This window comes from Lepidochelys kempii, chromosome 20, assembly GCF_965140265.1.
Source record: "Lepidochelys kempii isolate rLepKem1 chromosome 20, rLepKem1.hap2, whole genome shotgun sequence".
Taxonomy (NCBI): Eukaryota; Metazoa; Chordata; order Testudines; family Cheloniidae; genus Lepidochelys; species Lepidochelys kempii.
Window position 1 is genome coordinate 2,427,415 of NC_133275.1, and position 27,415 is coordinate 2,454,829.

The 27,415-nt window shown below is 62.9% G+C and overlaps 2 protein-coding genes across 3 annotated transcripts in view; both read left to right on the forward strand.

The window, feature by feature from the left end:
- The first annotated feature begins 1,819 nt into the window (after window positions 1-1,819).
- Window positions 1,820-6,717, forward strand: RPS26 (ribosomal protein S26). Its single transcript, XM_073318737.1, is given in 5 exon segments — window positions 1,820-2,037; window positions 4,589-4,723; window positions 4,725-4,767; window positions 5,770-5,900; window positions 6,621-6,717. Coding segments are annotated over 5 exon segments (348 nt in total). The 5' UTR covers window positions 1,820-2,034; the 3' UTR covers window positions 6,657-6,717.
- Window positions 6,718-9,956: 3,239 nt separating this feature from the next.
- Window positions 9,957-27,415, forward strand: part of ERBB3 (erb-b2 receptor tyrosine kinase 3) — a 39,908-nt gene continuing 22,449 nt past the window's right edge. For both annotated transcript variants that reach the window (XM_073318611.1, XM_073318612.1), the window contains exons 1-2: window positions 9,957-10,324; window positions 25,213-25,364. In XM_073318611.1, the coding sequence (XP_073174712.1) occupies window positions 10,243-10,324; window positions 25,213-25,364 (234 nt within the window). In that variant the 5' untranslated portion in view covers window positions 9,957-10,242. The remainder of the gene's footprint in view (window positions 10,325-25,212; window positions 25,365-27,415) is intronic.

Sequence of the window (27,415 nt, forward strand, 5' to 3'; positions counted from 1 at the left end):
CCCCTCTCGCTGCTCGTTTCTTCATTGCTACTTCCCAGGCCACTTGTGAGGCCAGTACCTAGGAAGTTAATTCTGTCCAATGGGGAGTGCTTATAGCCGCCATTGTTCTAGGTGCTGTACAAACACCAGGACCTCCGGAGCTCACGGTCGAAAGAGACCAGACGAATGGCGGCCCAGACAGCAGACGCGACCTGTGGAGTCAAACAGCAGGTCAGTCGCAGAGTGTCAGAGGCCAGGTTTTCTGATTTCTGCTCGAGTGCCCCATTCACTAGCCTGCAGTACAGTGAGGGTGTGTTGGAAACCCACAGAGAGGGGCTAACAGGGCTGTGCCAGAGCTCTTCCGCTCAGTCTAATCACAGATGGTTCTTATCTAGCCATTAGCATCGGTATCGGTGTAGGTGCAGTGCCCGGCCCATCTGTATTATTTATATTCCTGGAAGGCCTAGTCCCACGCCAAGCCTCCATTGCGCTAGGCGCTGGACAAACAGAACGAGAGCCCGATCCCTGGGAGCTCTCTGGGCCAATCGAAGTCTAAGACGAGAGAGACCAGCTGCAGACAGACAGAGAGGTGGGAACACGAGGACACAATGAGACAGCACTGGGCAGTGGTCCTAGCACGCTGCTTTGTACACGTGCTGGAAAACGTATTAAAGCTGCCCCCCTCCTTCACCACAGCTTGGAGTAGTGTCGTTTAACTCTGAGTGGGAAATGCTACTTGGAGAGGGATTATTTTTTTAAAGGTTGCCCTCTGGGTAACTTACAGGCTTTTGCGGACAGCCTGTGCTGTACGGTGAGAGCACAAGGGATTTCACTCAGGTGAGGGTCTGGGGCCTTTGGGATCTTCTCGTAGCAGCAGGAGGAAGCTTTGAGGCTGCTGGGAGGGGGAAAGGGGTGAGACATGTTTATCCCCTGTGTGCTACCCGAGGTAGAAAAGTCAGAGCAGCCTTCCTGGGCAGATTAGGATCTCTGACCTTTTCGCGCAAGAGCCGCTGATGCGGGGCCAGACTTTGCACTGAGCTTTTTCACTGTGAAACCCAAGCCCATGAATAACCTGTGAGCGGTTCTGCCCGACGGAAGGATAGCAAAAAGCGTTCGGGGGTTTTCGACGCGGTGGGGGCGTCTGGCGGTGACGGAGGCCTCCGCCCCGGGAGCCGTTCCCCAGGGCAAGCGCAGGGAGGTTTCGCTCTGTGTGCAGCTGGCCCAGGCCATGCCGGGGTCCGTTATTCTGCAGCCCCGCGCCCCAGGTTTCACCCCAGTGGAGGCCACTGAATGCAGGGGTGGGGGGGGGATGTGTCTTTTTCCTCCTGCTTTTGCGGCTACAGTAAACTCGTAACTTGATGCTTCTGAGGCCTGAGCTTGTTTTTTGTTTCTTTATCGTCACTGTGCTCGGGAAGGGCCAGGGCCGAGCGGCTGGCATGAAAACGCTGGGCAGCCAGGACTCCTGGGTTCCATCCTCAGGAGCAGGGCTGGGGGGATGGAGAGGGGACAAGTAGAGGAGGGTGGGGCCAGGGTGGAAGGAGAGTGGGAGCAGGATTCCTGGGTTCTCTCCCGGGGAGGGGGGCTGGGAGCCAGGACCCCTGGGTCCCCCCTTCCCGCCCACGGCTCAGAGCCAGGGCCATGTGGCCCGCGCGTGGACTACAGCTCCCAGCATGCAATGGGCCCTACTGGGCAAAGAGGACTACAGCTCCCAGCATGCATCGCTCCCACGGGCCTGCGGCCGGCCTGGGCCGAGGCTCCTCCGTGGTGCATGCCGGGAACGTGAATTTATAACACGTGACGTGTGATCCCTCCGCTCAGCGAGAAAAAAATAGTCCCCCTTCCGAGTCCCCCGAGAGCCGGGACCGGCTTCCTCCGCGCCCGCAGCCAGCCGGGGCCCTTGCTCCGCAGGGCGAAAGGGACGTGAGTCCGGAGGGGGGAGTCTCGTGGCCTCCCCGGGCTCCCGCTCCCCTGGCGGAGGCACTTCCGGGACGGGCGGAGGACTATATAAACGTGCGGCGCGGCGGCCGGATCCTCTTTCGCCTCGTCTGTTCCAAGATGGTGAGTGGCGGCGGCGCGAGGCGGGGAGCCGGGCCGGGGGGGGCGCGGGGCGCGGCCGGGGGGGGCGCTGCCGGGGGGGGGCCTGTCCCAGCGACCCCTGCGCGGGGCCCTGGGAGCTGGGTGGGGGGCTGGTGCGTAGTCCCGGTTCTGCCCCCCCGCACCGGGAGCGCCTCTGACCCCCCCTTCTCCTCCCCTCCCCCCCCCCCTTCTCCTCCCCCTCCCCCCCCCCCGCACCGGGAGCGCCTCTGACCCCCCCCTCTCCTCCTCCCCCCTCCCCCCCCCCCGCACCGGGAGCGCCTCTGACTCTCCTCCCCCCTCCCCCCCCCCGCACCGGGAGCGCCTCTGACCCCCCCTCTCCTCCTCCCCCTCCCCCCCCCGCACCGGGAGCGCCTCTGACCCCCCCTTCTCCCCTCCCCCCCCTCTCTCCTCCCCCCTCCCCCCCCCCGCACCGGGAGCGCCTCTGACCCCCCCCCCTCCTCCTCCTCCCCTCCCCCCCCCGCACCGGGAGCGCCTCTGACCCCCCCTCCTCCTCCTCCTCCTCCCCCTCCCCCCCCCCGCACCGGGAGCGCCTCTGACCCCCCCCCTCTCCTCCTCCCCCCTCCCCCCCCCCCGCACCGGGAGCGCCTCTGACCCCCCCCTTCTCCTCCCCTCCCCCCCCCTTCTCCTCCCCCTCCCCCCCCCCGCACCGGGAGCGCCTCTGACCCCCCCCCTCCTCCTCCTCCCCTCCCCCCCCGCACCGGGAGCGCCTCTGACCCCCCCTCCTCCTCCTCCTCCCCCCCCCCCGCACCGGGAGCGCCTCTGACCCCCCCTCCTCCTCCTCCCCTCCCCCCCCGCACCGGAGCGCCTCTGACCCCCCTCCTCCTCCCCCTCCCCCCCCCCCGCACCGGGAGCGCCTCTGACCCCCCCCCTCTCCTCCTCCCCCCCCCCCGCACCGGAGCGCCTCTGACCCCCCCTTCTCCTCCCCTCCCCCCCCTTCTCCTCCCCCTCCCCCCCCCCCGCACCGGGAGCGCCTCTGACCTCCCTCCTCCTCCTCCCCTCCCCCCCCGCACCGGGAGCGCCTCTGACCCCCCCTCCTCCTCCTCCTCCCCCCCCCCCGCACCGGGAGCGCCTCTGACCCCCCCTCCTCCTCCTCCTCCCCCCCCCCCGCACCGGGAGCGCCTCTGACCCCCCCTCCTCCTCCTCCTCCCCCCCCCGCACCGGGAGCGCCTCTGACCCCCCCCTTCTCCTCCCCTCCCCCCCCGCACCGGGAGCGCCTCTGACCCCCCCCCCCTTCTCCTCCTCTCCCTCCCCCCCGCACCGGGAGCGCCTCTGACCCCCCCTCCTCCTCCTCCCCTCCCCCCCCGCACCGGGAGCGCCTCTGACCCCCCCTCCTCCTCCTCCCCTCCCCCCCCCGCACCGGGAGCGCCTCTGATCCCCCTCCTCCTCCTCCCCTCCCCCCCCCCCCGCACCGGGAGCGCCTCTGACCCCCCCCCTCTCCTCCCCTCCCCCCCCCCCGCACCGGGAGCGCCTCTGACCCCCCCTCTCCTCCCCTCCCCCCCCCCGCACCGGGAGCGCCTCTGACCCCCCCTCTCCTCCCCTCCCCCCCCCCCCGCACCGGGAGCGCCTCTGACCCCCCCTCTCCTCCCCTCCCCCCCCCGCACCGGGAGCGCCTCTGACCCCCCTCTCCTCCCCCTCCCCCCCCCGCACCGGGAGCGCCTCTGACCCCCCTCTCCTCCCCTCCCCCCCCCGCACCGGGAGCGCCTCTGACCCCCCTCTCCTCCCCTCCCCCCCCGCACCGGGAGCGCCTCTGACCCCCCTCTCCTCCCCTCCCCCCCCCGCACCGGGAGCGCCTCTGACCCCCCCCTCCTTCCCTCCTCCCCCCTCCCCCCCCCGCACCGGGAGCGCCTCTGACCCCCCCTCCTCCTCCTCCTCCCCCCCCCCGCACCGGGAGCGCCTCTGACCCCCCCCTCCCCCTCCTCCTCCCCCCCCCCGCACCGGGAGCGCCTCTGACCCCCCCTCCTCCTCCCCCCCCCGCACTGGGAGCGCCTCTGACCCCCCCCTCCTCTCCTCCCCTCCTCCCCCCCCCCGCACCGGGAGCGCCTCTGACCCTCCTCCCCCCCCCGCACCGGGAGCGCCTCTGACCCTCCTCCCCCCCCCCCGCACCGGGAGCGCCTCTGACCCTCCTCCCCCCCCCCCCGCACCGGGAGCGCCTCTGACCCTCCTCCCCCCCCCCCGCACCGGGAGCGCCTCTGACCCCTCCTCCCCCCCCCCGCACCGGGAGCGCCTCTGACCCCTCCTCCCCCCCCCCGCACCGGGAGCGCCTCTGACCCTCCTCCCCCCCCCCGCACCGGGAGCGCCTCTGACCCCCCTCCTCCTCCTCCCCCTCCCCCCCCGCACCGGGAGCGCCTCTGACCCCCCTTTGCCCCCCCGCACCGGAGCGCCTCTGACCCCCCCCTCTCCTCCTCCTCCCCCCCCCGCACCGGGAGCGCCTCTGACCCCCCCCTCTCCTCCTCCTCCCCCCCCCCACACCGGAGCGCCTCTGACCCCCCCCCTTCTCCCCCCCCCCCGGCAGACCAAGAAGAGGCGGAACAACGGGCGTGCCAAGAAGGGCCGTGGGCACGTCCAGCCCATCCGCTGCACCAACTGTGCCCGCTGTGTGCCCAAGGACAAGGCCATCAAGAAGTTCGTCATCCGGAACATTGTGGAGGGCCGCCGCGGTCCGGGACATCTCCGAAGCCAGCGTCTTCGATTGTGAGCCCCAGGGGGTGGTGGGGCCTGTCACCAGCCTCGTCTCGCACAAGCGAGAGGAGGGGGACAGTCCAGTAGTTCCGGCACTTCCTCAGTTTGCTTATCTGTACAATGGGGACGGTAGCCGCGCCCTGCCTCCCGGGGTGGTTGGGATCAAGGTGGTGAGGTGCTCGCACGCTGCAGGGATGGAGGCCGGATGAATGCCATAGGGCGTGGGTGGAGAAGCGTTGTACCTCTTAATTCAGCCGAGCATTAAGTGGCAGTGAAGATTTGCCCGAAGGGGCGTGATCTGCTCCCCACCAGATGCTGCCGTGTCTCCCGGCTGATTTCGGCCAGGGCTGGTGCTTCGCGCTGAGCTGGCAGGGCAGTGAAGTGCTCTGCATAGGAATGACACTCTGCCTTTGGGCGCGGGTCCCAGAGCACTTGGTTGCCCGCCTGGGTGGGTTACGTGGTCTCCTCCTGTTATGCTGGGGAGGAGGCGGAGCTGAACGTGTTCGCCAAAGGCGGCCAGGTGGGCAGCCAAGCTGGGTGTAGAACCCAGGTGTCCTGGCTGCGTGCTCTAACCATTAGGCCCCCACTGCAGCAAAATGGTGCCTGGAGTTTCAGGGGGGGCTTCTGGTCCCGACAGGCGCCCATTGGGGTGGAAGTCCCGGACCTGGAGCCATCGGGAGGTCCAGCATTCCCGCCACAACCCAATTGCAGGGAAGCAGCAGGAATGTGACCTGTTTGTGCACCTGGGAGCAGACTGGCAGCGTTACCTTGACGAAGGAGCTGAGCCCACCCTAGCCGCATGTCCCATCATGCAGCGCTCCGGCCTTGCTCCGGCAGGAGCGTGGCTGTCCTGTGTGTAAGCCCTGGCTCAGCAGTGGGCTCTCCGGCACCCTAGCTCGCAGTTAGCCTCTCCTGGGGCTGGGGCGACACTAACCGATCCCTCCGCGGCTGGAGCGGGACTGGGGAAGCTGCGGCTTCAGACTCCTGGTTGACGCCTCTCCCATCTCTCCCCAGCGTACGTGCTGCCCAAGCTGTACGTGAAGCTGCATTACTGCGTCAGCTGCGCCATCCACAGCAAGGTGGTGAGGAACCGTTCCCGGGAGGCCCGGAAGGACCGTACCCCTCCACCCAGGTTCAGGCCGGCGGTACGTATTGTGCACAAATCCCTCCAGCCTGGCAGGCCAAGGGCAGGCGCCTCGGAGCTCATTGCACACGCCGGGAGCTCTTTGCATCCCTCTGTTCCTCCCCTTGTGGCTCAGGGACTCCTGCCAACCCCCCGCAAACCCTTCTCTGCCTGAGATTGTGGCGCCTCCCACACCAGAATCCCCCCTTCCCCCTCCATGCCAGTGGCTCGGTGTCCACCCCATTGCTCTGTACAGCAGATCCTGATGTCGGCATGGCAATGTTCCAGTACTGACCTGATCAGAGCTGCCCAGTGAGGCACCCCAGCACAGAGCTAGCAGGCCGTGACGAGCTGGAATTGACTCGCACCCTGGGGTCTGAGATTCTCTGTGGAATAGTCTCTTCAGAGGAGAAGCCCCCCTGTGCTTGGGACACTAGTGAATGTGTGGTGAGGGGAGGTAGGTGGGTGGGTGAGCTGGGACCAAAGGATTGGTCCATGTGGGTAAAGGGGATAGGTCGTTATCACGAGTGACACGTCCTGGTGGGATATTAAACCACTTGCATGTTTGCCCACTGCTGGGTTCTTCCACCTTCCTCTGGAGCATTTGGTTTTGGCCACTGTCAGAGACAGGATGGTGAGGTAGATGGATCTCGGGTCCGATCCAGTCTGGCGGTTCCTCTGAGCTGATGGGCCTTTCCCTGCCTGGATGTGTCCTAACGTTCTCCTTGCTCTTCCCCTCTAGGGCGCGGCCCCGAGACCTCCCCCCAAGCCCATGTAAGGAGATGGTGCTGGAAATGTGCACCTTGAGCCAGTGCCTCAATAAATGACTTTACATCTGGTCTGTGTGTGCGATTCTGTGTGTGGGGAGGGGGCTGCACCAGGCCCTTGCACTTGCTGGGAGCTTGTGGGCAGGACAGTGACTCTTACTCTGGAACAAGCGGGTGAGGATTAGATGCTCTCTGGGGTGGCCAGGCTCCCTGTGTTGACTGAGGGGGGCAGGATTTTGGCTTTACGGACAGATCCCAGCTCACAGGCTGGGATGGGGGGCTGCCAGAAGATGCCATGGGAGGGGCCTCTTGGTTGCCAGCAAAGGATCCCAATAACTGGCCGTGGCTTTGCAAATGGAGCTCTGGGGTCTCTGTGCTGGGGTTATGGCAAGTGGTTGACAGGAGCCCACAGCGTAAAATGAAACCTTAGGCTGGAAGTTTTTGCATGGAAGGCTGAAGGCCCGTCAGTACCGCGGGGAGGGGAAGGGAATATTCTGGACTGTGGCCGTTACCTGCTATTGTGGTAGGACTTTGGGGGATGTCAGTGCTGCCAAGAGCTCCATAAAATCAACATCGTCCAAAAATGCAGGAAACAGAAAACCCGTGAAGCTGAACATGTGCGTGAAGAAGCCGATCCTGTCCCTTAGCTGCTTGCAGATCCAATGCAGGGAGCGTCTCCTACCCCGTCTCATTCCTCCCCTGGGCTGTTTGTGGGCAGCCAGCAGGGGGCGGGAGAGGCAATTCCTCCAGCTCGGCACTTCCCGCCCTGCCTGGAGAGGGGGCTCACCATCTAGCACGCATCATCCGTGAGAACTGTCGGCTTCTCTGGGCTTGGCAGGGCCCTGAGCTGATGCCAGGTTAGTGGGGGAAGCTGCACTGAGTGGGTTCAAGTGGCGCAAGGCAGCCTGGGCAGGCCCCTCTTCTGCAAGTCTCTGTCCCCCCATGCCCAAGGCTGAGAGGAGCTCCCTTACCTCTGCCTGAGGGCAGCTGGGTGTCCATGGCTGGTGCCCTACTGCTCCTACCTGCCTGGCCCCTCAGCCGTATAAGAGCCAGGTCCAGGCTTCAGTGCGGGTGAAATGCTGGGTGTGTGAAGGACTTGGTGGGGTGCAGGGGGGACAGGGGCATACGGACTCTTAAGCCCCAGTTCATCCTTGTTTTGGGGGCTCCTTTGCACCAGCCCTGGGGGTGAAGATGTTGCTTATGCCCCCTGCTAGCTGGGTCCCGGGAGGGAACCGCAGGTTTGGGTGAGAAGATAACGAAGAGAAATCCTCCTGAGCTGTGGCCTTGGCACCAGCCCCAAGAGAGGCATTCCCAGAAATGGCCATGGGGGGGCACCCCAGGGCAGGAACAGGTGTAGGCTTGGCCTGTGCCCCCACCCGTCCCCGTTGCGGCTCTGATACGGAGGCTGATTACTTCAGGAGCAGGTTTGGGGCTCTGATTCTGCCCAGTCCCATCTGCAAGAGGCTCCGGCAGACGTGGGGAAAGGTCCCGCCAAGGGGAGCAGCCCTTGAGGCCTGGAAGGGAGGAATAGAAAAGACTTGGGCCTGTTCAGTGCAGCCCTAAGAGGAGACAGGAGCAGACAAGAGCAGAGGGGGGCTGTGAGGGCGCCTTCGTTCACCCTCTCTTGTAACCTGAAAACAAAGGGTGACTGTTGCCACACGGCGTGTGACTGGCCTGTGGAACTCTCTGCCACAAGAACTCACTGCAGCCGAGAGTTCAGCGGGCACCAAAGATTCTGACTCAAGGTGATTAAAGTAGGGTAAAAATAACCTGGCGAGAGCCCAGAAGAGGGCTGCCCAGTAGCTCACGTGAAATTAACAGGTTAGTCTGAGCCCAGTTATTTATTTGTTAGGTGCATAATGGTAACACCTTGGTGCCCTAGTCAGGGATCCCCCCGTGTTCGGTGCTGTACGTTACTGATTAGTGTATTGCCCTAGCACAGAGCAGCCACAGACTAGCACCCTGCTGGGTTGGGTGGTGTGTATTAATTATTAGGTGTATTAGGGTCACCCCAAGGCTCCCCCCAGCCACAGGCCGGGGCTCTGCTGTGCTGGGTGCTGTAGGTTATTTATTAGGTGCATTACGGTAGTGCCCAGCAGCCCAGTCATGGCCCAGGCCCCCCTCGGTGACACTGAACACAAAGACGGGCCCTGCCCCCCGCCTCCAAGAGCTCCCAGAGGGTGCTCCCAGCCGCCCCCTCGTCACGGCTGAGGCATGCTGGCAGCGGGGCGGGAGGGGGGGTTGCCAGAATCGCTCTGCCTGGCTGGCTCCGTTCCCACCGGGGGGGGCCGACGGTTACTGACGGTTGCAGTGCGGCGGGCGCCCACCCGGCACGCGTCAGCTCCCCTCCCGCCTCCGTCGCTGAGCTCGTTTCCTCCCGGCCCCCTGCCTGACTGCGCCCATTGTTCCCCCCGCCCACTCCTGAACCCATAGCGGGCCCCCCCCCCGCCTGCTTGGCCCTGCCTTGCCATCTGCGGTGCCCAGGCTCCGGGAGGCTGCGCCGGCTTTTCCCGCACCAGCTTCGGCTGGGCCAAGTGAGAGGGTCTGGCGCAGAGCAGAGCCTGGGGGCGGTGCGTGCCAACGGTGGAAACGAAGCGCAGGTGGGAAGCCAGGCCTGGGGAGGAGAGGAGACGCTGGCAAGGGGGGGCAGGGGCGAGAGGGGGGTGTGGGCTCGCAGCTGGGGTTCCTGAGTGCGAATCCTGAGGCTGCCTTGCGGTGCCCATGGCCGCCCTCTGTGTCTTCCTCCCCAGGCCAAAGGGGCAGATGGTTATTTCCCGGCTTGGATGTCAGGGTTAATTTCCTCCCTCTGCCAAGACGGGGCCAGGCCCTGGGAGGTGTTCAGGGGATTTCAGTGTGCGGCAGGCCCCAGACTCCCCGGAGGAGCCGAGAGAGACAAGGCGGGCGAGGGAGCCTCTGCTTGGACCAACGTCCCTTGGAGAGAGGGGCAAGCGTCGGTGCCAGGCGCTTCTGCAGGGCACGAGAGCCAACACCTCCCCCAGCCTGTCTCCCTGCTCCCCTGGGACTGGCCCAGCCCCTCTGGGCCTGCCACTCGCTCTGCAGCCGGGGCCAGCTCTACCCACGATGCCAGGGCCCTGGTGCCCCAGCCAGAGCTCCGGGCTCTGTTCCAGGGGCCGGTGGGCGAGCTGCAGGGGGGCAGACTGGGGGTCCCGTGAGCTTCTCCCGCCCGTGCCCGTCTGCTCCCTGGGGCAGAGACCCGCTGGGCAGAGCCTGGCCCAGTGGGGCCCTGGCCGGGTGCTGGGACGACCAACCATCAGGGAATGGCCCAGTCCTGGGGGCAACAATGGGCTCGCCGGGGGGCTCAGACCCGCAGCCCCAGCTGTGCCCCAACCTCAGCTGGGCCGTCTCTGATTGGCTGCCAGCCCCAGCCAATGGGCGGCCGGCGGAGTTACTCCTGAATGAAGTGTGTTGTGGAGTGACTCCGGGAGCGGCGAGTGTCCCGGACGCGGATCAAAGCGGCTGCCCCGGCGGGCGACCCGGGAGCTGGGCGGCCGAAGCGGATCCACCAGCCGGGGGCCCTGCCCGGCCCCAGCGGGGAGCAGGTGGCCCGAGCCAGCATGTCCTAGCCCGCCCGGCGCAATGCGGAGCGGCCGCCCCCCGGGACGTTTCCTGGGGCTCCTTCTCCTGCTCTGCCGCCCGGAGCTCGCCGCCCCCCAGGCAGGTAGGTAAAGGCACGAGCGAGCCCCGGCGGACCCGAGCCGGAGTCTGCTGAGCGCCCGGGGGGGGGGTTGTTTGCACCCTGGGGTGTCACTGGCTGTGTCGGGGGAGGGGGGATGGTTTCGGATTGAGGCGCCCCTGAACCTGCTCTGCCCCCCCCGCCCCCCCGCCGGGTTGTTTGCCCGGGCTGGGGAGCGGAGGCAGGTGGGTCTTAAAGCCACAGGGCGGGGGGGGGGAGCTCCCCAGCGGGTTGGATCCGCCTCAGAGGTTACGGGGGGAGGGGCGCTGGAGTTCTCCCCCTTGGTAAACTGAGGTTCCTGTCGGCAAGTGCTTTGCAGAGGTCAGGGGCTGGAGGTTGCAGCCTAGTGGGTCAGGGAGCCCCGGGAGGGGGAGACCCGCTGGGCCTTGCTCCCCCCCCTCCCCCGGGGCTGGTGATCAGCCGGCTCGGGGCCCCGCCAGAGTCACTAGCCGCCTTTGCACGATTCTAGCCCCTGCCTTGGCCTCTGCCCATTGCAGGGTCAGGGCCCGGACTCTCCAAAGCATTCAGGTACCTCATCCCATGGGAGTTCGGCGCGTAAATCCCCGGGCGGGGCTGGGGCAGCCCCCTTCGCCTGTTTGCGGCTTTGGAAGAGACTTGTCACCCTTTGGCTTGGGACCCTCCACCCTCTGCTGGTCCAGGGGCTCTTGGTCGTTCTGCAAGGCGTTGGTTTGTCTGAAGCGTGGCAAGGCAGCGGATGCGTCTGGGGGCGAGCCGACAGTCACGCCCGTGCGGGCAGGGCCCCGTCTCAGGATCAGGGCCTAGAGGATCCCCCCCCATCCCCCGGCGACATAGGCTCCAGCGCCCATGGGTTTTACCAGGAGAAATAAACGAGAAATCGGCCCGGGCAGGAAAGCAAATGGTGCAGGGTTTCCTGTCTCAAAATGTCGCGGGGGAATGTGTCGGTATCTTGCGTTACAAGTTCTAGGCCTCTCTGCGGGGCCTCGTCTCCTGAGCACACTTGACTAACAGGCTTTGGCAAGTTCAGGAACTTGGAATTGAAGGTGTTAGTCCAACGGCCGGGGTTTCCTGGAGCCGGGCCAGCCCGTCCGCTCCCTGGGCACCTGTTGTGTTTGTTTGGTGGGTGTGGGGCGGGAAAGCCACTCGCTTTCTCGACTAGGCCCTTTGAAACCATTCCTTGGGCTGGGCCTGGGGAAAACAGGGACAAAACAAATGGAGCCATGAACAGGTCTCGGGCGCAAGAAAAGGGGGTTTATTCCCAGCTGCGCAGCTGGCTGCCCGGGGCGTAAGGCCGGAAGGGATGCCACGGGCTCCTTTCAGCCGTCGCTCTCGCAGCACTTTGAAATCTTGAACGTGGTGAGACGCACATCGGGGTCCCCATCTCATCAGACTCCTGATGAGCACCGGCCATGAGGCGTCACCCCCACACGCCTGCGCTCAACCCAGTGACTTTAAGCACCGACCGTCCTCGTGAGGCTAAACTGTTGCACGCCTCGGCCAGAAAACAGGAGAAACCCAAGGGCCACCAGTGCCTGAAACCCTGCTATGGAGGGGAATTGATTGGGTGGGCAAATCACTCCCCCATTCTCCGTGCCTCAGTTTCCCCACATGATGGAGAAGGAGCACTGATTCCTCTCTTGCGGGGCTGTTTACTTCGTAGTTAAGTGGATCCAGATCCTCGGCTGGAGACACCAGGACAAAATAATTTGGGGATTATTAGAATTGTTCTCATCCTCCCTGTCCGTTAATGACCCCCATGGGAGTACCAGCCTGGGCTCTGTGCTGGCTGCTTGGAACCAGTTTGGGAGGACATTAGCAGCCCCTGCAGTTGGTTCCCTGTTTATCAAGGCTGGAGGGAAAAGAAGCAGATAACTAAGGAAGAGCCCCTGGGTGGGATTCCCTGCCCTGTGCCATGCAGCGCACTTGGTCCAAATGGTCCCTGTTTAAACTCTGCCGGCCTGGTTCTGATCTCGCCTGGCCCAGAGCCGCTCTACTGTGCGCCTCTCAATTTACACCGAGGCGTCAGGGTGAGGAAGACGCCTCCCTCGCTGCGCAGCGCCCCAGCCTTGCTCTGCGCCCACAGCAGATTTGCATGCCCAAGGTTGGCTGGATTGTTCTGAACTGAATCACTTCTGCAGAAGCTCCCGTGACTGGTTTTTAGTGCTTGCAGGTCTCAGCGCAATCCAGGGGAGGGGAGCGGTGCAAAGCAACCTGAAAACAACCGTGCACCCAAGGGGTTTTATTGCAGGGGCTGGGCCGCCCAGGCGGGGGAAGGGGAGCGTCGCCAAATTGGGGGTGGTGGTGAAAGCAACACGTCACTTCATGATGTAACCCCCGGCTTGCTTTTCCTATGAGCCTGTGGCAGAGTCATCACACAGCCAAGGTGGTTGCAATCAGGGCTCCTGGTTTCCATGGCCAGCTCTGGGTGGGGTATGGGGCCTAGTGATTAGAGCTGGAAGTCAGGACTCCTGGGTTCTGGTCCCAGGTCTGGCTGTTGCTTTAGGCAAGTCAGTGCCTCTCTCTGCCTCAGTTTACCCCATGCATAAGCAGGTGCTAGTGCTTCAGGGGAAGGACCTATGAGGAAGTGCTCTCCAGGAGGGGATCTGAAATTGTACTGGGGAACATTACCCGAGCGAACCGTCGGGGGCTGGGACCCAGGAGTCCTGGAGGAATTCAGGAAGATGAGGCCAGTGCATGGTGGCTGCTCTTTACAAGGGATTCTCCTGAGTGCTCAGTGACAGTGTCAAGGTTATTTGTGTTTTCTGGATTTGCAGAGACCTTTGCTCTTGTTTTGTAACCAATCTGCTGTAGGCGCATTCCCGGGCTATCCTTTGGGCCGGATTTTTCCTAGCTCCTCGGGAAGTCTGGCCTTTCCTGTGGCTTGGTGCAACTTGTGCGTGCAAATGGGCCAGAGCGTGTCTGTCACCCCCAAGTGTGAGCGCCGCTTGTGAAAAGACAAGCGTGAGAATCTGATTCCTGGGCAATTGGCTCCTGCAACTTTCTGACAAACAGACGCTGCTGGTTCCCTTGCTTCTTCCTAGCCCTTGGGCTGGGCTGATTTGCCATGTCCCTCTAGTATTGGGTCTGCTCTCTACTCACTGGGGCGGGGCGGGGGGGGGAGGCCGGCCTGCTCGGGGGGGATGGGACTGGATGCTGAAATAGACCGTTTCCATCTCTAACACCTAACACTCAACCCACTTGCGAGGACATTTTTTCCACTCAGCACTTCCCCCACGACCGCTGTGCAAGGAAACCACCCCAAGGCCCTTGCTTTCCCTGTGATCCCAAGTTCCTCCCTCCGATGTTCCCCACCTGCCCCATTCTTGCCCAGATGCCTGGATCCTGACGCCAGGAGGGGCCGAGAGGCACCAGACCCTCGTCAGTGTCACTCTCCTCCCAGCTCAGAGGAGGGGGCTGCGTTTGGGGGTGGGGGATGTCCGGGCACGGAGGCACCTGTGCTCCCAGTCACAGCTGGCTGCTCTAATTTTAGGCCTCCCAGCCTTGACAGTGTCCCTTTAAAAATGCCTTTGGAGCTTGGCTCTTGCCGCATTCCTCAGGCTCTTGCAGCCCCTTGCTTTATTTTGGGACCGAGCCGGGGAGCTGCCGGAGCAGTGGCCATGGATGACGTGAGGACGGGCTGTTTCCTAGAGCTGTTCCAAGCACGTCGCGGATGGAATAAGTGGCATGACCGAGCTGGAAAAGGAGAGGAAAGATGGTCCATGGTTAAAGTGCCGGGCTGCGACTCCAGAGACTTGGAACATGAGAACGGCCAGACTGGGTCAGACCAAAGGTCCAGCTAGCCCAGTGTCCTGTCTGCCAGCAGTGGCCAATGCCAGGGGCCCCAGAGGGAATGAACATAACAGGGACTCATCAAGTGATCCATCCCCATTCCCAGCTTCTGGCAAACAGAGGCTAGGGTCATGATCCCTGCCCATCCTGGCTATTAGCCGTTGAACTTATCTAGTTCTTTTTCGAACCCTGTTATGGTCTTGGACTTCACAACATCCTCTGGCAAGGAGTTCCACAGCGTGACTGTGCGCTGTGTGAAGAAATACTTCCTTGTGTTTGTTTTAAACCTGCTGCCTGTTAATCTCATTGGGTGACCCCTAGTTCTTGTGTTACGAGAAGGAGTAAATAACACTTCCTTATTGACTTTCTCCACACTCTTGTCGTGATTTTATAGCCCTCTATCCTATCTCTCCTTAGTCGTCTCTTTTCCAAGCCGAAAAGTCATAGAATCATAGAATCATAGAATATCAGGGTTGGAAGGGACCCCAGAAGGTCATCTAGTCCAACCCCCTGCTCAAAGCAGGACCAATTCCCAGTTAAATCATCCCAGCCAGGGCTTTGTCAAGCCTGACCTTAAAAACCTCTAAGGAAGGAGATTCTACCACCTCCCTAGGTAACGCATTCCAGTGTTTCACCACCCTCTTAGTGAAAAAGTTTTTCCTAATATCCAATCTAAACCTCCCCCACTGCAACTTGAGACCATTACTCCTCGTTCTGTCATCTGCTACCATTGAGAACAGTCTAGAGCCATCCTCTTTGGAACCCCCTTTCAGGTAGTTGAAAGCAGCTATCAAATCCCCCCTCATTCTTCTCTTCTGCAGGCTAAACAATCCCAGCTCCCTCAGCCTCTCCTCATAACTCATGTGTTCCAGTCCCCTAATCATTTTTGTTGCCCTTCGCTGGACTCTCTCCAATTTATCCACATCCTTCTTGAAGTGTGGGGCCCAAAACTGGACACAGTACTCCAGATGAGTCCCAATCTTATTAATCTCTCCTCATACGGCAGCCGTTCCAGACCCCTTTTGTTGCCCTTTTCTGAACCTTTTCCAATTCCAATATATCTCTTTTGAGATGGGGCGACCATATCTGCATGCAGTATTCAGGGTGTGGGCATCCCATGGATTTAAACAGAAGCAATAGGCTATTTCCTGTCTTATTATCTGTCCCTTTCCGAATGATTCCCAGCGTTCTGTTCGCTTTTCTGGCGGCCGCTGCGCACGGAGTGGAAGTTTTCAGAGAACTCTCCACACTGACACCAAGATCTCCTTCTTGAGTGGTGACAGCTAATTTAGACCCCATCATTGTATGTGTAGAGCTGGGATGATGTTTTCCAATGTGCATTACTTTGCATTTATCAACATTGAATTTCATCTGCCATTTTGTGGCCCCATCACCCAGGTCTGAGAGATCCCTTTGTAGCTCTTCGCAGTCTGCCTGGGAATTAGCTGTCTTGAGTAGTTTTGTATCATCTGCAAATTTTGCCACCTCACTGTTTACCCCTTTTTCCAGATCGTTTATGAATATGTTGAATTGTCCTGGGCCCAGTGCAGACCCCTGGGGACACCACCATTTACCTCTCTCCATTCTGGAAACGACCATTTATTCCTACCCTTTGTTTCCTATCTTTTAACCAAGTGGTTCTCAGAGCCGGTCCACCGCTTGTTCAGGGAAAGCCCCTGGCGGGCAGGACCAGGTTGTTTACCTGCCGCATCCGCAGTTTCGGCCGATCGCGGCTCCCACTGGCCGCGGTTCGCTGCTCCAGGCCAATGAGGGCTGCGGGAAGGGCAGCCAACTCGTCCCTTGGCCCACGCCGCTTCCCGCAGCCCCCATTGGCCCGGAGCAGCGAACCGTGGCCAGTGGGAGCCGCGATCGGCCGAACCTGCGGACGCGGCAGGTAGACAAACCGGTCCAGCGCGCCAGGGGCTTTCCCTGAACAACCAGCAGACTGACTTTGAGAACCACTGTTTTAACCAGTTACTGATCCACAAGAGAACCTTCCCTCTTATCCCACGACTGCTCACTCTTCTTAAGAGCCTTTGGTGAGGGCCCTGATCAAAGGCTTTCTGAAAATCTAAGTACACTACATCCACTGGATCCCCCTTGTCCACATGCTTGTTGGCCCCCCGCAAAGAATTCTAGTAGATGGGTGAGGCATGATTTCCCTTGACAAAAAACATGTTGACTCTTCCCCATTTCCAGCGGGCACAGTCTCCATATGGACCCAGGGCCAGTCCCTCCAGCTCTCTGCCCAGTGTCTGTCCAGGGCCCAGCACCATGGGGCCCCTGGGGGCTCTGACTGTCCGGCCGGTGTCTGTACAGTTACAGAGCAGCGGCCGTGGCTGATTGCGTAGCGGGGTGGATCTGCTGCAGGGCAGGGTCGTTCTCTGTAGCACCTCTTCGGGCTCTGCCGTTAACCATCCCAAGCAGTCGGTCTCCTGGCACCTGGCAAGTTCCCTGGCTTTCCTTATGCCACCTTGAGTTCCTTCGTGGGTCCTTTATGACTCAACCCCTCCAATCTCGCCTTTCGGCTCAGAGGCAGAGTCCAAAAGCTCTCCTGAAAGGAAGTGAACGCCCAGCCGTTGTTTTGAAGCCCAGCAAGGAAAACAGCAAGACAGGTGGCCAGAGAAGTGACTAATTGCAGGGCAAACACCCGGGCTGCGTGTGGGTTCTCTCCCTGCGGATTCTCTCCAGGTGGATTTCAAAGATGGCTAAGACCCAGCCTGGCTCTGTTCTGTGAATGTCCCATTTGCACCAGGAAATGATTTCTAATTTATTATGGGTGTTAAAGTAAGGCCTAGGGGATCCGGCTGAGATTGGTGCCCCAACGTGCCGGGCACTGCCAGACCCACAGTGTGAGATGGTCCCTGCCCCAAGGAGCTTCCAATTGGCATAGGCAAAGCAGGCAGGAAACAGTTTCACACATAGGGAAACTGAGGCAGGAGAGTGGCGGTAATGAGCCCGGGGCTCCTGCCCAGGGGAGGCAGGAGATGGAGTGGGGGCCCTGTTCTGTGGGACAGGGGCAGAACCCCGGTCAGGTGCCGCAGGGGATTTGTCTGATCTGGATCTCACGTGTGTTGAGTTTGTCGGGCAACCATCTGGCTGAGCGGTGGGTGTGTCGGGCTGTGTGGGTGTTTGGGCTCAGCTGGGTCGCAGAGCCAGGCCTAGCTCCCGATCTCTCTCTCTCTCTCTCTCTCTCTCTTTTTTCCTCGCCTTTATCTGGTTTTCGTTCAGCTTCTGCAGCTCCTGCGTGCGACTCAGAGCCCAGGCCGGGAACTCCCCCCCGTCCCCTCCCGCCGAGCACCCGGGCTTTATCTGGGGCCAGGACATGATGTTTCCCTCTGTAGCTCTTTTGTTCCTCGCTGGTAGCTGCTCTGACCAGCAAGATTTTTTTCAAAAGCCCCTAATGGGCTGGAGCCTGGGAATGAAAAGCCAGCCCCACGCCCAGGCGGGGTGTGCGGATAAAGGCGCCCCATTGTGTAGCCACGACAGCCGTGGAACTGAAGGGGGCACAGGGTCGGGACCCCCAGCCTGGCTGCCCAGGGCTGTCGGCAACTCAGCCCCAACCCCCTGTGACGGCACCGCTGCTGGCTGGGGGACCAGGACTCCTGGGTTCTCTTCCTGGCTCGGGGAGGGGAGTGGGATCTAGTGGTTAGAGCAGGGAAGGGCTGGGAGCCAGGACTCCTGGGTTCTAACCCTGGCTCGGGGAGGGGAGTGGGATCTAGTGGTTAGAGCAGGGAAGGGGTGGGAGCCAGGACTCCTGGGTTCTAACCCTGGCTCGGGGAGGGGAGTGGTATCTAGTGGTTAGAGCAGGGGGGGTGGGAGCCAGGACTCCTAGATTCTATTTCCACCTCTGCTACTGCCTCTCTGCCAGTCATGTCCCCTTGCTGTGCCTCAGTTTCCCCTCTTAGTGGAAGTCTTTGCTGGCTGCCCCCTCCTTCCCACAGCTTCCTCCTGATACTCCCCCACACACACACACTCACCAGAGGGGGCTCTGGTGGGGGCAGTAGCAGGAGCTGCCCACCCAGCTCAAGGGCATCTGTACAACCTGGTGGTGAAAATGCCAGGGGCTCACAGTCCCTGGTCTGCACAATCCCTTGGCTACTGCCCGGTGGGTCATGGTGGTTCTTGTTCCACGGAGCCCACAGCCCCCATCAGACACAACTCCCCACACCGGCATATTTCACCTGCGCAGTCGTTTACTTCCTAGTATCCAGCCTCACTTCTTCCCCCCATGCTCACCCCGTGGCTCCCTGCGATCCCCCTGCACGCCCAGCTGCTCTGGGGCTCTCTGGGCATCGGTTGCAGGCTTCAGCTGCCGTGGGGCTGGGCTCGGTGCGTTCCCAGCATGTGCAGCTTGCTGATAACACACGGCAGCTCGAGCTCTCACCCGCCACCCCGGGCACGTTGACACGGGTTCTCTGCTCTGCTGCTGGCTGGGTTCGAGGGACCGTTCGGGGAGACAGCTCCGCCGGGGGGGTGGAGGGTCAGCCAGAGCCGCCGACCTCTGGGGGGGTCCACCCCCCACTTGGAGTTTGGAACAAAGTTCCCGCCCCAGAACTCCCACCAGCAGAGGACTTGCCAGGCTGGAACCCAGGTCCACCCAGCCCAGGGCCAGGCTCTGATGCTGGGCAGCGCCAGGCCAGAGCAATTCAGACAAAGATCGAACGTGTGACGACCCGAATGCTCCTGGTTTGTGGAGGGAGGGGGGGAATGTGATCAAAGGGGAAGTTGCTAGAGCTCAGTGACACCCCCCCCCCCCACAACGAGACGTTAAGTCCCTGCCCCGTTGATTGTTACGTGTGTCCCGTCAGGCCTGGCGCTGCCCAGACAACAGGAGTCAGGCCCCAGCCCCAAGAGCGGAGAAGCCGAGGGCTCGGCTTCTCTCCCGTTAGCCCCTCCCCGGCTCCCCTGCACCTGCCAGGCTGGAGACGGAAAGAAACGAAGGACGTGCCCATGGCCTGAGCTCGCCCTGTGCTGGGGGGACGTTGGGGGACCCTGCCCTCGGCTGCAGGCCCGTTGGGTGCAAGGGGAGTCCTGGATCACGCCCTAGCTGCAGGAATTTTGCTGCCAGCCCCACCCTGTGTGAACCCAGCTGCCTGTCAATCAAAGGTAGCAGCCCCCCCCTTCTCTGCCATCCTCTGCTTCCCACCAGGAACCCTCTCCGGACCATTCGCATGCCAGTGGCCTGAATCCCGACTCTGGATGTCCTGCCCCAGGTCTCCGCGCCCGCTGTCTTCTCCACCCTGCCCGGTTTGATCCCCAGTGCTTGGCTGCCACCTCTGCTCCCGCCCGCGGGCCAGAAGGGAGGCGTCAATTTCACGGTGTGCAACGCACCATGGAAGTGACCTGGGTGCCCCCGCAGGCTTCCCACCCCAGAGTCCCCTGGGTGCCCCCGCAGGCTTCCCACCCCAGAGTCCCCTGCGTGGAGTTGCACTGCCCGGCCCAGAAGCAAGGATGGGGGACAGTTTGCTTAGATTGACCCTCCCCCCACCCCAGCTCTAATCCCCCCTCAGCCAGTCGGGGCCCAGGACACCCCCGGGACGTTGGAGGGGAAGCTGCAGCTCACGCTTTGTAAAACGTTCAAGGGACACTGACGTGTTAAAAATAACTCCTCTCTGGGCTGCTCCCCGGCCTTTGCTTTTCCCGTCTTGCTAGTTTCTTGTCCTGCTGAGACCTGAGCAGGGAGGTTGGCGCTCTTCCTTGTGGGCCGTTGTCCAGTGGCCAGGGGAGAAAGGGGCTTGGGGACTCGGACTCCTGGATCCTTTCGCAACTCTGGGAGGGGATTGGGGCCTAGGGGGTTAGAGCAGAGGGGCTGGGAGTCAGGACACCTGGGTTCTTTTCCTAGCGCTGCTGCTGACCCGACACACAAGCCCTTTGGCAAGTCCCTGCACTCCGCTGTGCCTCAGTTTCCCCCTCAGCATTGTGGGGGTGGCGACGGTCAGTAGGCTCAGGGCTGGAAGTTTCTGGGGTGTTCAGCCTCTGCGGGAAAAGCAGTGGGAGCTGCCGGGCATGCGGGGATGCCCAGACGCGTGCGCCTACCGAGGGTTTGGGGGCTCTTGGGGGGACAGGGGGTTACTCTCCCCCTAGCGGGGCTGACGACTCTGCCTGGGGAGGCAGCTCAAGGAGCCCCTGCAGCCCAGGGCCGGGCCTGGCTGGGTACGTGAAGGAGACTCCGTCCCTTTATGTGTCCAGTTAATGATTTAGCAGCTTTGCTGGCTCTCGCTTTTATTTGGAGTGAAAGCACCTCTGTTCCCAGCCCCCAGGAGCAGCGTCTCTGGGGCTGAGCCAAGCTCCCCGGACCCTGATCTCTCCGCTGGATTGGGCCCGGAGCCGGGTTAGACTGAAAACAGCTGCCAGAGCCCCTGATCCGTGTGCACGGGGGCACCTGGCCTGGCTGGAGCACCTGAACCCGCGTGGCCAATGGACTTTGTGTGGGTGCCCTAGCAGGCTCTGGGCGGGCAGGTTTTCTCTACATCATCAGATCACAAACTTTCAGCTCGAGTCTCCATCTCTGCTCGCAGGAGGGCAAAGGCTGAAATAGGGTGGGGGAGGGCTGCGGGTCAGGAGTGAGGGGCATCGGCAGATCTGGGGGGAGCCCAGGGCTGGGGTCGCGGGGGGAGCTACTTTCCAGGGCCGAGTCAAACAACACTGCGGTTTCGTGGATTGTTGGGGCCCGACTGGCTGGGCTCGGGGGGGCCCAGATGGGTGATGGGGGCTCAGCCTCTGTTATCCTTGGGCCTTTCGGGGCTGGCGGGGAGACGGTGGTGGCTGCTTGGAGCAGTTTAAAGTGGAGATTGGGGGGTGGGGAGGTTTGTGGATTCCAGGGAATTGATAAAGTGAGGTCAAGCGGTGAATCTGCCGCAGAACTGGGGACAAAACCCAGGAGTCCTGGCGCTCAGCCTCCCTGATCTAACCATTCGACCCCACTGCCCTCCCAGAGCTGGGGACAGAACCCAGGAGTCCTGGTGCTCAGCCTCCCCGATCTAACCATTCGACCCCACTGCCCTCCCAGAGCTGGGGACAGAACCCAGGAGTCCTGGCTCCCCGCCCCCACCAGGCTCTCTCTCTGGCTGGTGTCCTGCAGGCCACGTGTTCTGGAGCTGGCCCACCCCACCCCATTTCCATGTGATGGGGAGGGAACGTTTCTGGCATCCCCTGAATGGCCTCCCGCAGGGTCCAGATCCCTCCATTCACTCTGCATCATGGGGGGGAGGACACTGGGTGTGTGTCAGGCCCCCCCTTGCCTGCCCTCTTGGAGTGGTGTGGGGCTGGGAGTGAGGCGTGGCCCAGCCCAGGATTGAGGGGTGGCCGGGGGGCTGCACTCGAAGGAAAGCTGGGGAGGGAGGGGTCAGAGGTTTGATGGATCCTGAGGGGGGGAGCAGGTAACGGGGCCCTTTGTTACCCCACCGCCTGGCTGAGGAGCCGCAGCCTGCGCTAGACACAGGAGACCCCTTTAATGGGGGGCAATGGGGTGCCCAGGCCCTGGGGGACTGAACCTGCAAGGCAAGGCCTGTCTGTCTGTCCCTGGGGGGGGGTCTCTGTCTGGGGCTGGTCGCTCCCCACAGTGTCCCCCGGACTGGCTGGCTGGCCGGGCTCCCTCCCCCACCCAGGGGCCTGGCCCTGCGGGCCCCCCGCCCCCCCCCCCCCCCGGCATGCGGCTGGGAATCTTTTTTTAAACGCCCACCACCCAGCTGCCCGGGGTGGGGGGCGGCTGCCGCCTGTCACTCACCACGGCCCATCCCCCGCTCCCATTGGGGGGTGGGCCCCCTGTCCGCCCCCCGCCCCCCGGCTCTGAGCTGGGGTCATCAGAACCGAGTTAAAGGCGCTTTCTTCCCCTGGGCCCCGCCGCGGGGGGCAGGGGCTTGCATTTTTCTGGTGTCCCCCCTGCCCAGTGAGGCGGGGGGACGGGGGGGCTATTGGGGGAGACAGAACAGCCTGGAGGGGAATCCAGCAAAGGGCTAAAAAATCCCTGGAGCCCCTCAGGGCAGCAGAGCACAAAGGGTTAAAACACCAGCCATGTCTGGGGGGTCGGGCAGCAACTGGGGCTCTCGCCTTCCTGCCCCATCCGCACCCGACTCCCACCCCACAGCGACGAAAGGTCCCATTCCCTGCCCCCCCTGAGCAAGCCAGATCCCTGGGGCCAGATGGGAGCCGGCGCCCCCCAGAGGGGAAAGGCCCCATGCCCCATTCCCCGCCCCCGTGAGCCAGTCAGCCCCCCACCCTGGGGCCGGATTGGAGCCAGCCCCCCAAGAGGGGAAAGGCCCAGGGCCCCATTCCCCAAGCTGCTCACGCCTGTGACAAGGGGGCAGGGGGCGTATGGGGGGGCCAAGAGGAGGAGTGGGGGGCTGTGCTTGGATGCTCCTCCTGAGCCGCAGGCATCACCGGGGCATCCGCCCCACCCCTGTCTCCCCCAACCCCCTGGGGGGGTCCCGCTCTATCCATCTCCTCTGGTGCCAGCCCTCTGTGCTGAAGCACGCCTCTCCTGGCGGCTGGGGGGGCCGGGAAGGGGGGCCCTTATCTCAGCCCGGAGACAAAGACCCTATTTAACACAGGCTGTCTGAGTCTCGTCTGGCCCCTTGGTACCGGCCTTGGACTGGGCCAGCAGGAAGGACTCGGGGGGCGGGGGGGGCTGGGCTGGCCAGGGAAGCCAGGAGCGTCCCCCGAACGACTCCCCCCAGCCTTTATCGGGCAGGAAGGGCCGGGTGCTGTCTGGCTGATGGGCCTGTACCCTGGCCTGGAGCCTCCTGTCTGGACCTGGGCTGGGGGGGGGGTGACGGGGGGAGCAGCTCCTTGCCTGAGCCTGGCTCCGAATGCCACTGGACCTGGCGGGGGGGCGGGGGCTCTTGTAGCCCCCCCATTGCTGAGCTGGCGGGTACTGCCCCGGCCTGTGGGGATAGAGCGGGATGAGCAGGGGTGTGGAATAGTGGGGGGCTATTGGAGGGGGGCTGCTGGGGGGGCTTGGGGGTGGTGCTTGGGGTGTAGGGGGGCATTTGCCAGGAATGGGCCTGGGGGGGCTGTCTGGAGGGCTCTTGGGAGGGGGTTAGGGGGCTATTTGGGGTGCCGTGGAGCTTTGGTGGTGCTCTGTGGTGGGGTTGTGCTGGGGGGCAGCAGAAGCACAAAGGGTTTGGCAGGATCTGCCCCCAGTGGCTGGCCACATGCCCGGGGGGGGGGCATTTCTCCTGACTCCTTCCCCCCCCCAGGTGCAGGGGCAGGAATCTCTGGGGGGTGGGGAGGAGCAGGGATGCCCCCACACTGGAAACAGAAGGGGGGGCAGGGATCACCCCCCTGGGAGGGGCAAAGTGGGCAGGGATCACCCCCCCAGGGGGCTCGGGGGCTCTGGGAATCGGATGTAAGGGGGCAGCCCCCCCAGGAGCTGATAGCTGGAGCTGTTCCTGGTGGGCGGTGCTCCCCTCCCCACGGATAATCCCCCTATTGTAAAGGCAGAACATGCCTGGGGCCCTTCCCCCGCCCCCTTTCCCTTGGCCGCACAAAGGGCCCCTCGGAGCCTGGGGAGCAGATACGCCCCAAATCTGCAAGGCGGCTGCATCCTGCTGGGCCGGGCACAATGGAGCCCCTGTGCATCCCCCGCCCCCTCCCTGGAGCTGGCAGGGCCGCCCGGCCCCCAGCCCAAAGGGCCGATTCTTCTGCACTTGGGGGGGAGGCGGGGGGGAGGTGGCATCTGACCTTTGCAGGGACTGTCAGAGATGATGGAAAGTTCAGCTGGGCGGGGGGAGGCTGAGGGGGTTGGGGGGCAGTGATGGGGGTGGGGTGGAGAGAGAAAGGGGGGCAGGAGATGGGGTGGGGAGGAGGGGTGGTGGGGAGGGCAGGGCATGGGGGGTGAGGGGCAGGGGCTTGGGGGGGAGGGGAGGAGAGGAGAGAGGAAGGGGGCAGGGAGTTGTGGGGGGGTTGTAATGAACCCACAATAAAACGGGGGGAACGGGGGTGCCTGGGCTTCCCTTCGATTCTGTCCCAGCCAAGAGCTGGACGCGGCTCCCAGCTCTGGCTCTAACCACTGGCCCCGCTGCCCTGCCCGTGCTGGGAGCAGAGCCCGGCATCCAGGCCCGGGCTGGAGGCCACGGCCGGGGTCCGGGGTGTCTCTGACTCGGGCCGGGTGCCCCCAGCCAGGGCTGCTTGAGCTGCGTGACGCCAGCCGACAGCGCCCAGCCCTGGGGGCACGCGAGGCGGGTTGGTTGTTTGCTCCCTTGCACAAGAAGCGCCCGGGCCGGTTCGGCACCCCCCAGGGGGTGGGGAAAGCTCGCGCGATTTGGGAGGCGCTGATCTCGCCCCTCTGCAGCCGGGACCCAGGGGTGAGGGGCCTGCGTTCGAGCCCACTGCACAGCAGGGGAGGTCGGGCCCAGAGAGGCGCCCACGGACGCGCCCCCTGTCTGTGGCCGCCCTGGCAAGTGAACCCAGGTGTCCTGGGTGCCAAGGCTGGTGCCCTCCCCGTGCTCCGTCCGCCTGAGCAGTGCCCGGGAAGGACGGTGGGTGGCAGAGGCCGGGGGCAGATGGCCTGGCCCAGGGCCGGGAGCGCGGGAGCCGTCGCGGGAGGCAGCTCGTGGGCCTTGGCCCCACGGCAAGGCAGGATCAGGTCCATCACCTGCTTGGCTGAGGTGCCCCCTAGCCCCTGCCGCCTGCTGGCATCGGCTGCCCCCTGGCCACATCCCAAGCGCTGCCTCCCCCGGCTGGTGTCACAATGCAGCTTTTCTGGTGCTGCGAGGGGGAGGGGAATGGCTCCTCATTTGTTTACCTGCAGGAGGGTGGGGCTGGGTCCCTGGGTTGGTTGGCAAAGGCCCAGAAAGGGCCTGGCTGGGAGTATCCGCTGGAAGGCAGCCAGGGAAGGAGGGTTGGGGGCACCCAGCGAAATGGAGGGGGAAAGAGCAGCCCAGCCAGCCCCCCCCCCCCGACTGCTTTCTGTCCTGGCGTGAGATTGAGCAGCCAGGCCTGGTGCTGAAGAGAATGGCCGTTGCAACAGTGTTTCCCCCCTAGGGAGCTGCCCGGCAGCGTCCTGCCAGGAGGGGCTCAGCAGGCGGGTTGTGAGCGGGGTGGGGGGCAAGTGTGTGATTAACCCTTCCGTGGCTCTCACGCCCGCGCGTTCCTCGTTGCAGTGTGTGCGGGGACCCTGAACGGGCTGAGCGTGACGGGCGATGCCCAGCACCAGTACCAGACGCTGCACAAGATGTACAACAACTGCGAGATCGTCATGGGCAACCTGGAGATTGTGCTGATCGACCACAGCCAGAACCTGTCCTTCCTGCAGGTGAGGGCGGGGGCTGTGCCGCCTGGCGAGGGGGGACGGGCACGGCTGGGTGGAGAAGGGGGTGCTGTGGATGAAAGGGTGCTTTGCTCTCTCCTCCCTCCCATCCCGTCTGCCTGCCAGGTGGGAATCTTTACTCACCCGGCCTGCTTTCCCGTGCCAGCTGGCGACCTGCTCTGACGTGCCCAGCTGGCAGCACGGGACCGGGCGGGAGCAGGCGTGCCGCCCCCCGCCCCGTGCTGCGCCGTGCAGGGGGCCAGGAGGGAGGGCGGGGGATCTGGGAGCTCCGGGGCCGGGGAGCGTCAGCGTGGGGTGCAGTGGTACAAAAGGCAGAGCTGGGCTCCAGCCCGTTCTCTTGTGCTGCCCTGCGGCTTGGGGACGCAGACATGCTCCGGGGTCGTTGCCTTGGTGAATCTGGCTTAGCACAGCGGTGCCCCAGCCCCCTGGCAGCCCGGAGCTAGTCCCCGCTGGTGGGAGCGGGCGGTTCAGACTCCAAACTGCCCTGGGAGCAATCAGGCCGGGTTGGGGCCACCCGTGTGCCGTGGGATTGGAAGAGCACACGGGCAAGTGCAAACGTCCGGACACACGTGTGTGCAAGCAGGGATACATGTGCAAATCCTCCCAGGTGCAGGTTGTCGCCCGGGCACGGGGATCACGCAGGCGTGAACTTAGGGACTTCCAAGGCCCTGGCGGTTTGACCGCTGCTCCTGGGGGCACGGGGGGGCGGGGCGGAGGGGGCAGCGCCAGGATCAGCCAGGTTCGGAGTGCAGAGACCCGGAGCTTCTGGGACACCCGCCAGCCCCAAAGCACTTCGTCTCCGTCCCCTTGTATTGAAACCCCCCTCAACCCACAGAGCTGGGCCCCAGAACAGGAAAACAGGTGAATTCTTGGAGCCTCTGGGCCTTGTCTGCTCCGGGGGGACGGGGGTGAGCTGCATTGGTGTAAAAAACCCTTTTGAAATGGATCTTTCATGGCCCACAGCTGGGCAGATGCTACTGGTACCAGTGAGAATTCGGAGCCCAATATGCTTAATGCACCGTCCCTTAGATGGGGAAGAATCACGCAAGCCGTTAAGGTTACACAGCACACATCTTTCCCCTACGCCTCGGCTTCTCAAGCATCAACTCTCAGTAACTATGTTGGCCTTACGCAGTATCCTGAGTGGCAAACAAAGCAGGCCGAGCTACCAGTCCTAGAGGGAGACTTTACTTTTTTTCTCTTCTTCCTCCTCGCAGGTACTTGGTCTGTCAAGGGTCCCCTGAAGCAGGGTCTGGTCACCCTGAGCCCTTTTGTTGTAGAATCCCGCCAACATCCCTCGGAGTTGCCCTGAGCCCTCTGTCTTACAATGCCTTCATATGCTAATTGGGGAACTAACTTCACTAATTTACTTTGCTTCGCATTTGTACTGTTTTGTTCTCAAAGGAGCCAGATGCTCCAGAACTTGTGGGCATGTATGACGAGTTTTTTCAATTAATATTTTGGAAGGCGGGGGGGGGCTGTAGAACAGACGCCAGCCAAAGCGCAATCCACGTTTACTCTCCCATCAATCATTCACTTCAGCTTTCAGCACGATGCCATCCACAGTGGCCATTTTGACCAACGTTAGCTTGCGCCAAGCCCACTGATCGCATGATATTACGTTTTCTTTACTTTGTGAGCTGGTCCCCTGCTGATATATTCCAAAGTTCGATGTTGAAACCATACAGGCTGATGGAGCCGTTTTCAACCATTAATTCCAATGCAGTTTCAGCATTTCCAGACATTGTTCTCCTCATTGATCTAATACTAAGAGAACCCGGCTCCCAGAATCCTCTCGCAAGTTCAAACCTACCAAGCCGCACCAGACTCATGCTTGCCACATTCATTCAGATCAGTCACAGCAATTCATAATAATTTGGTGCCGGCCCCAACGCCCCCCCGGCGGGGACAAGGCCTTAAGCTGGCAGAACCCAGAGAGTCTCTTTCCTAGCTGGGAGCTCAGGAGAACTGGAGAGGGAAGCTGACCAGGGCTGGCTGTGGTGTGCAGGGGGGCATTGCAAGTTGCACAAATATGC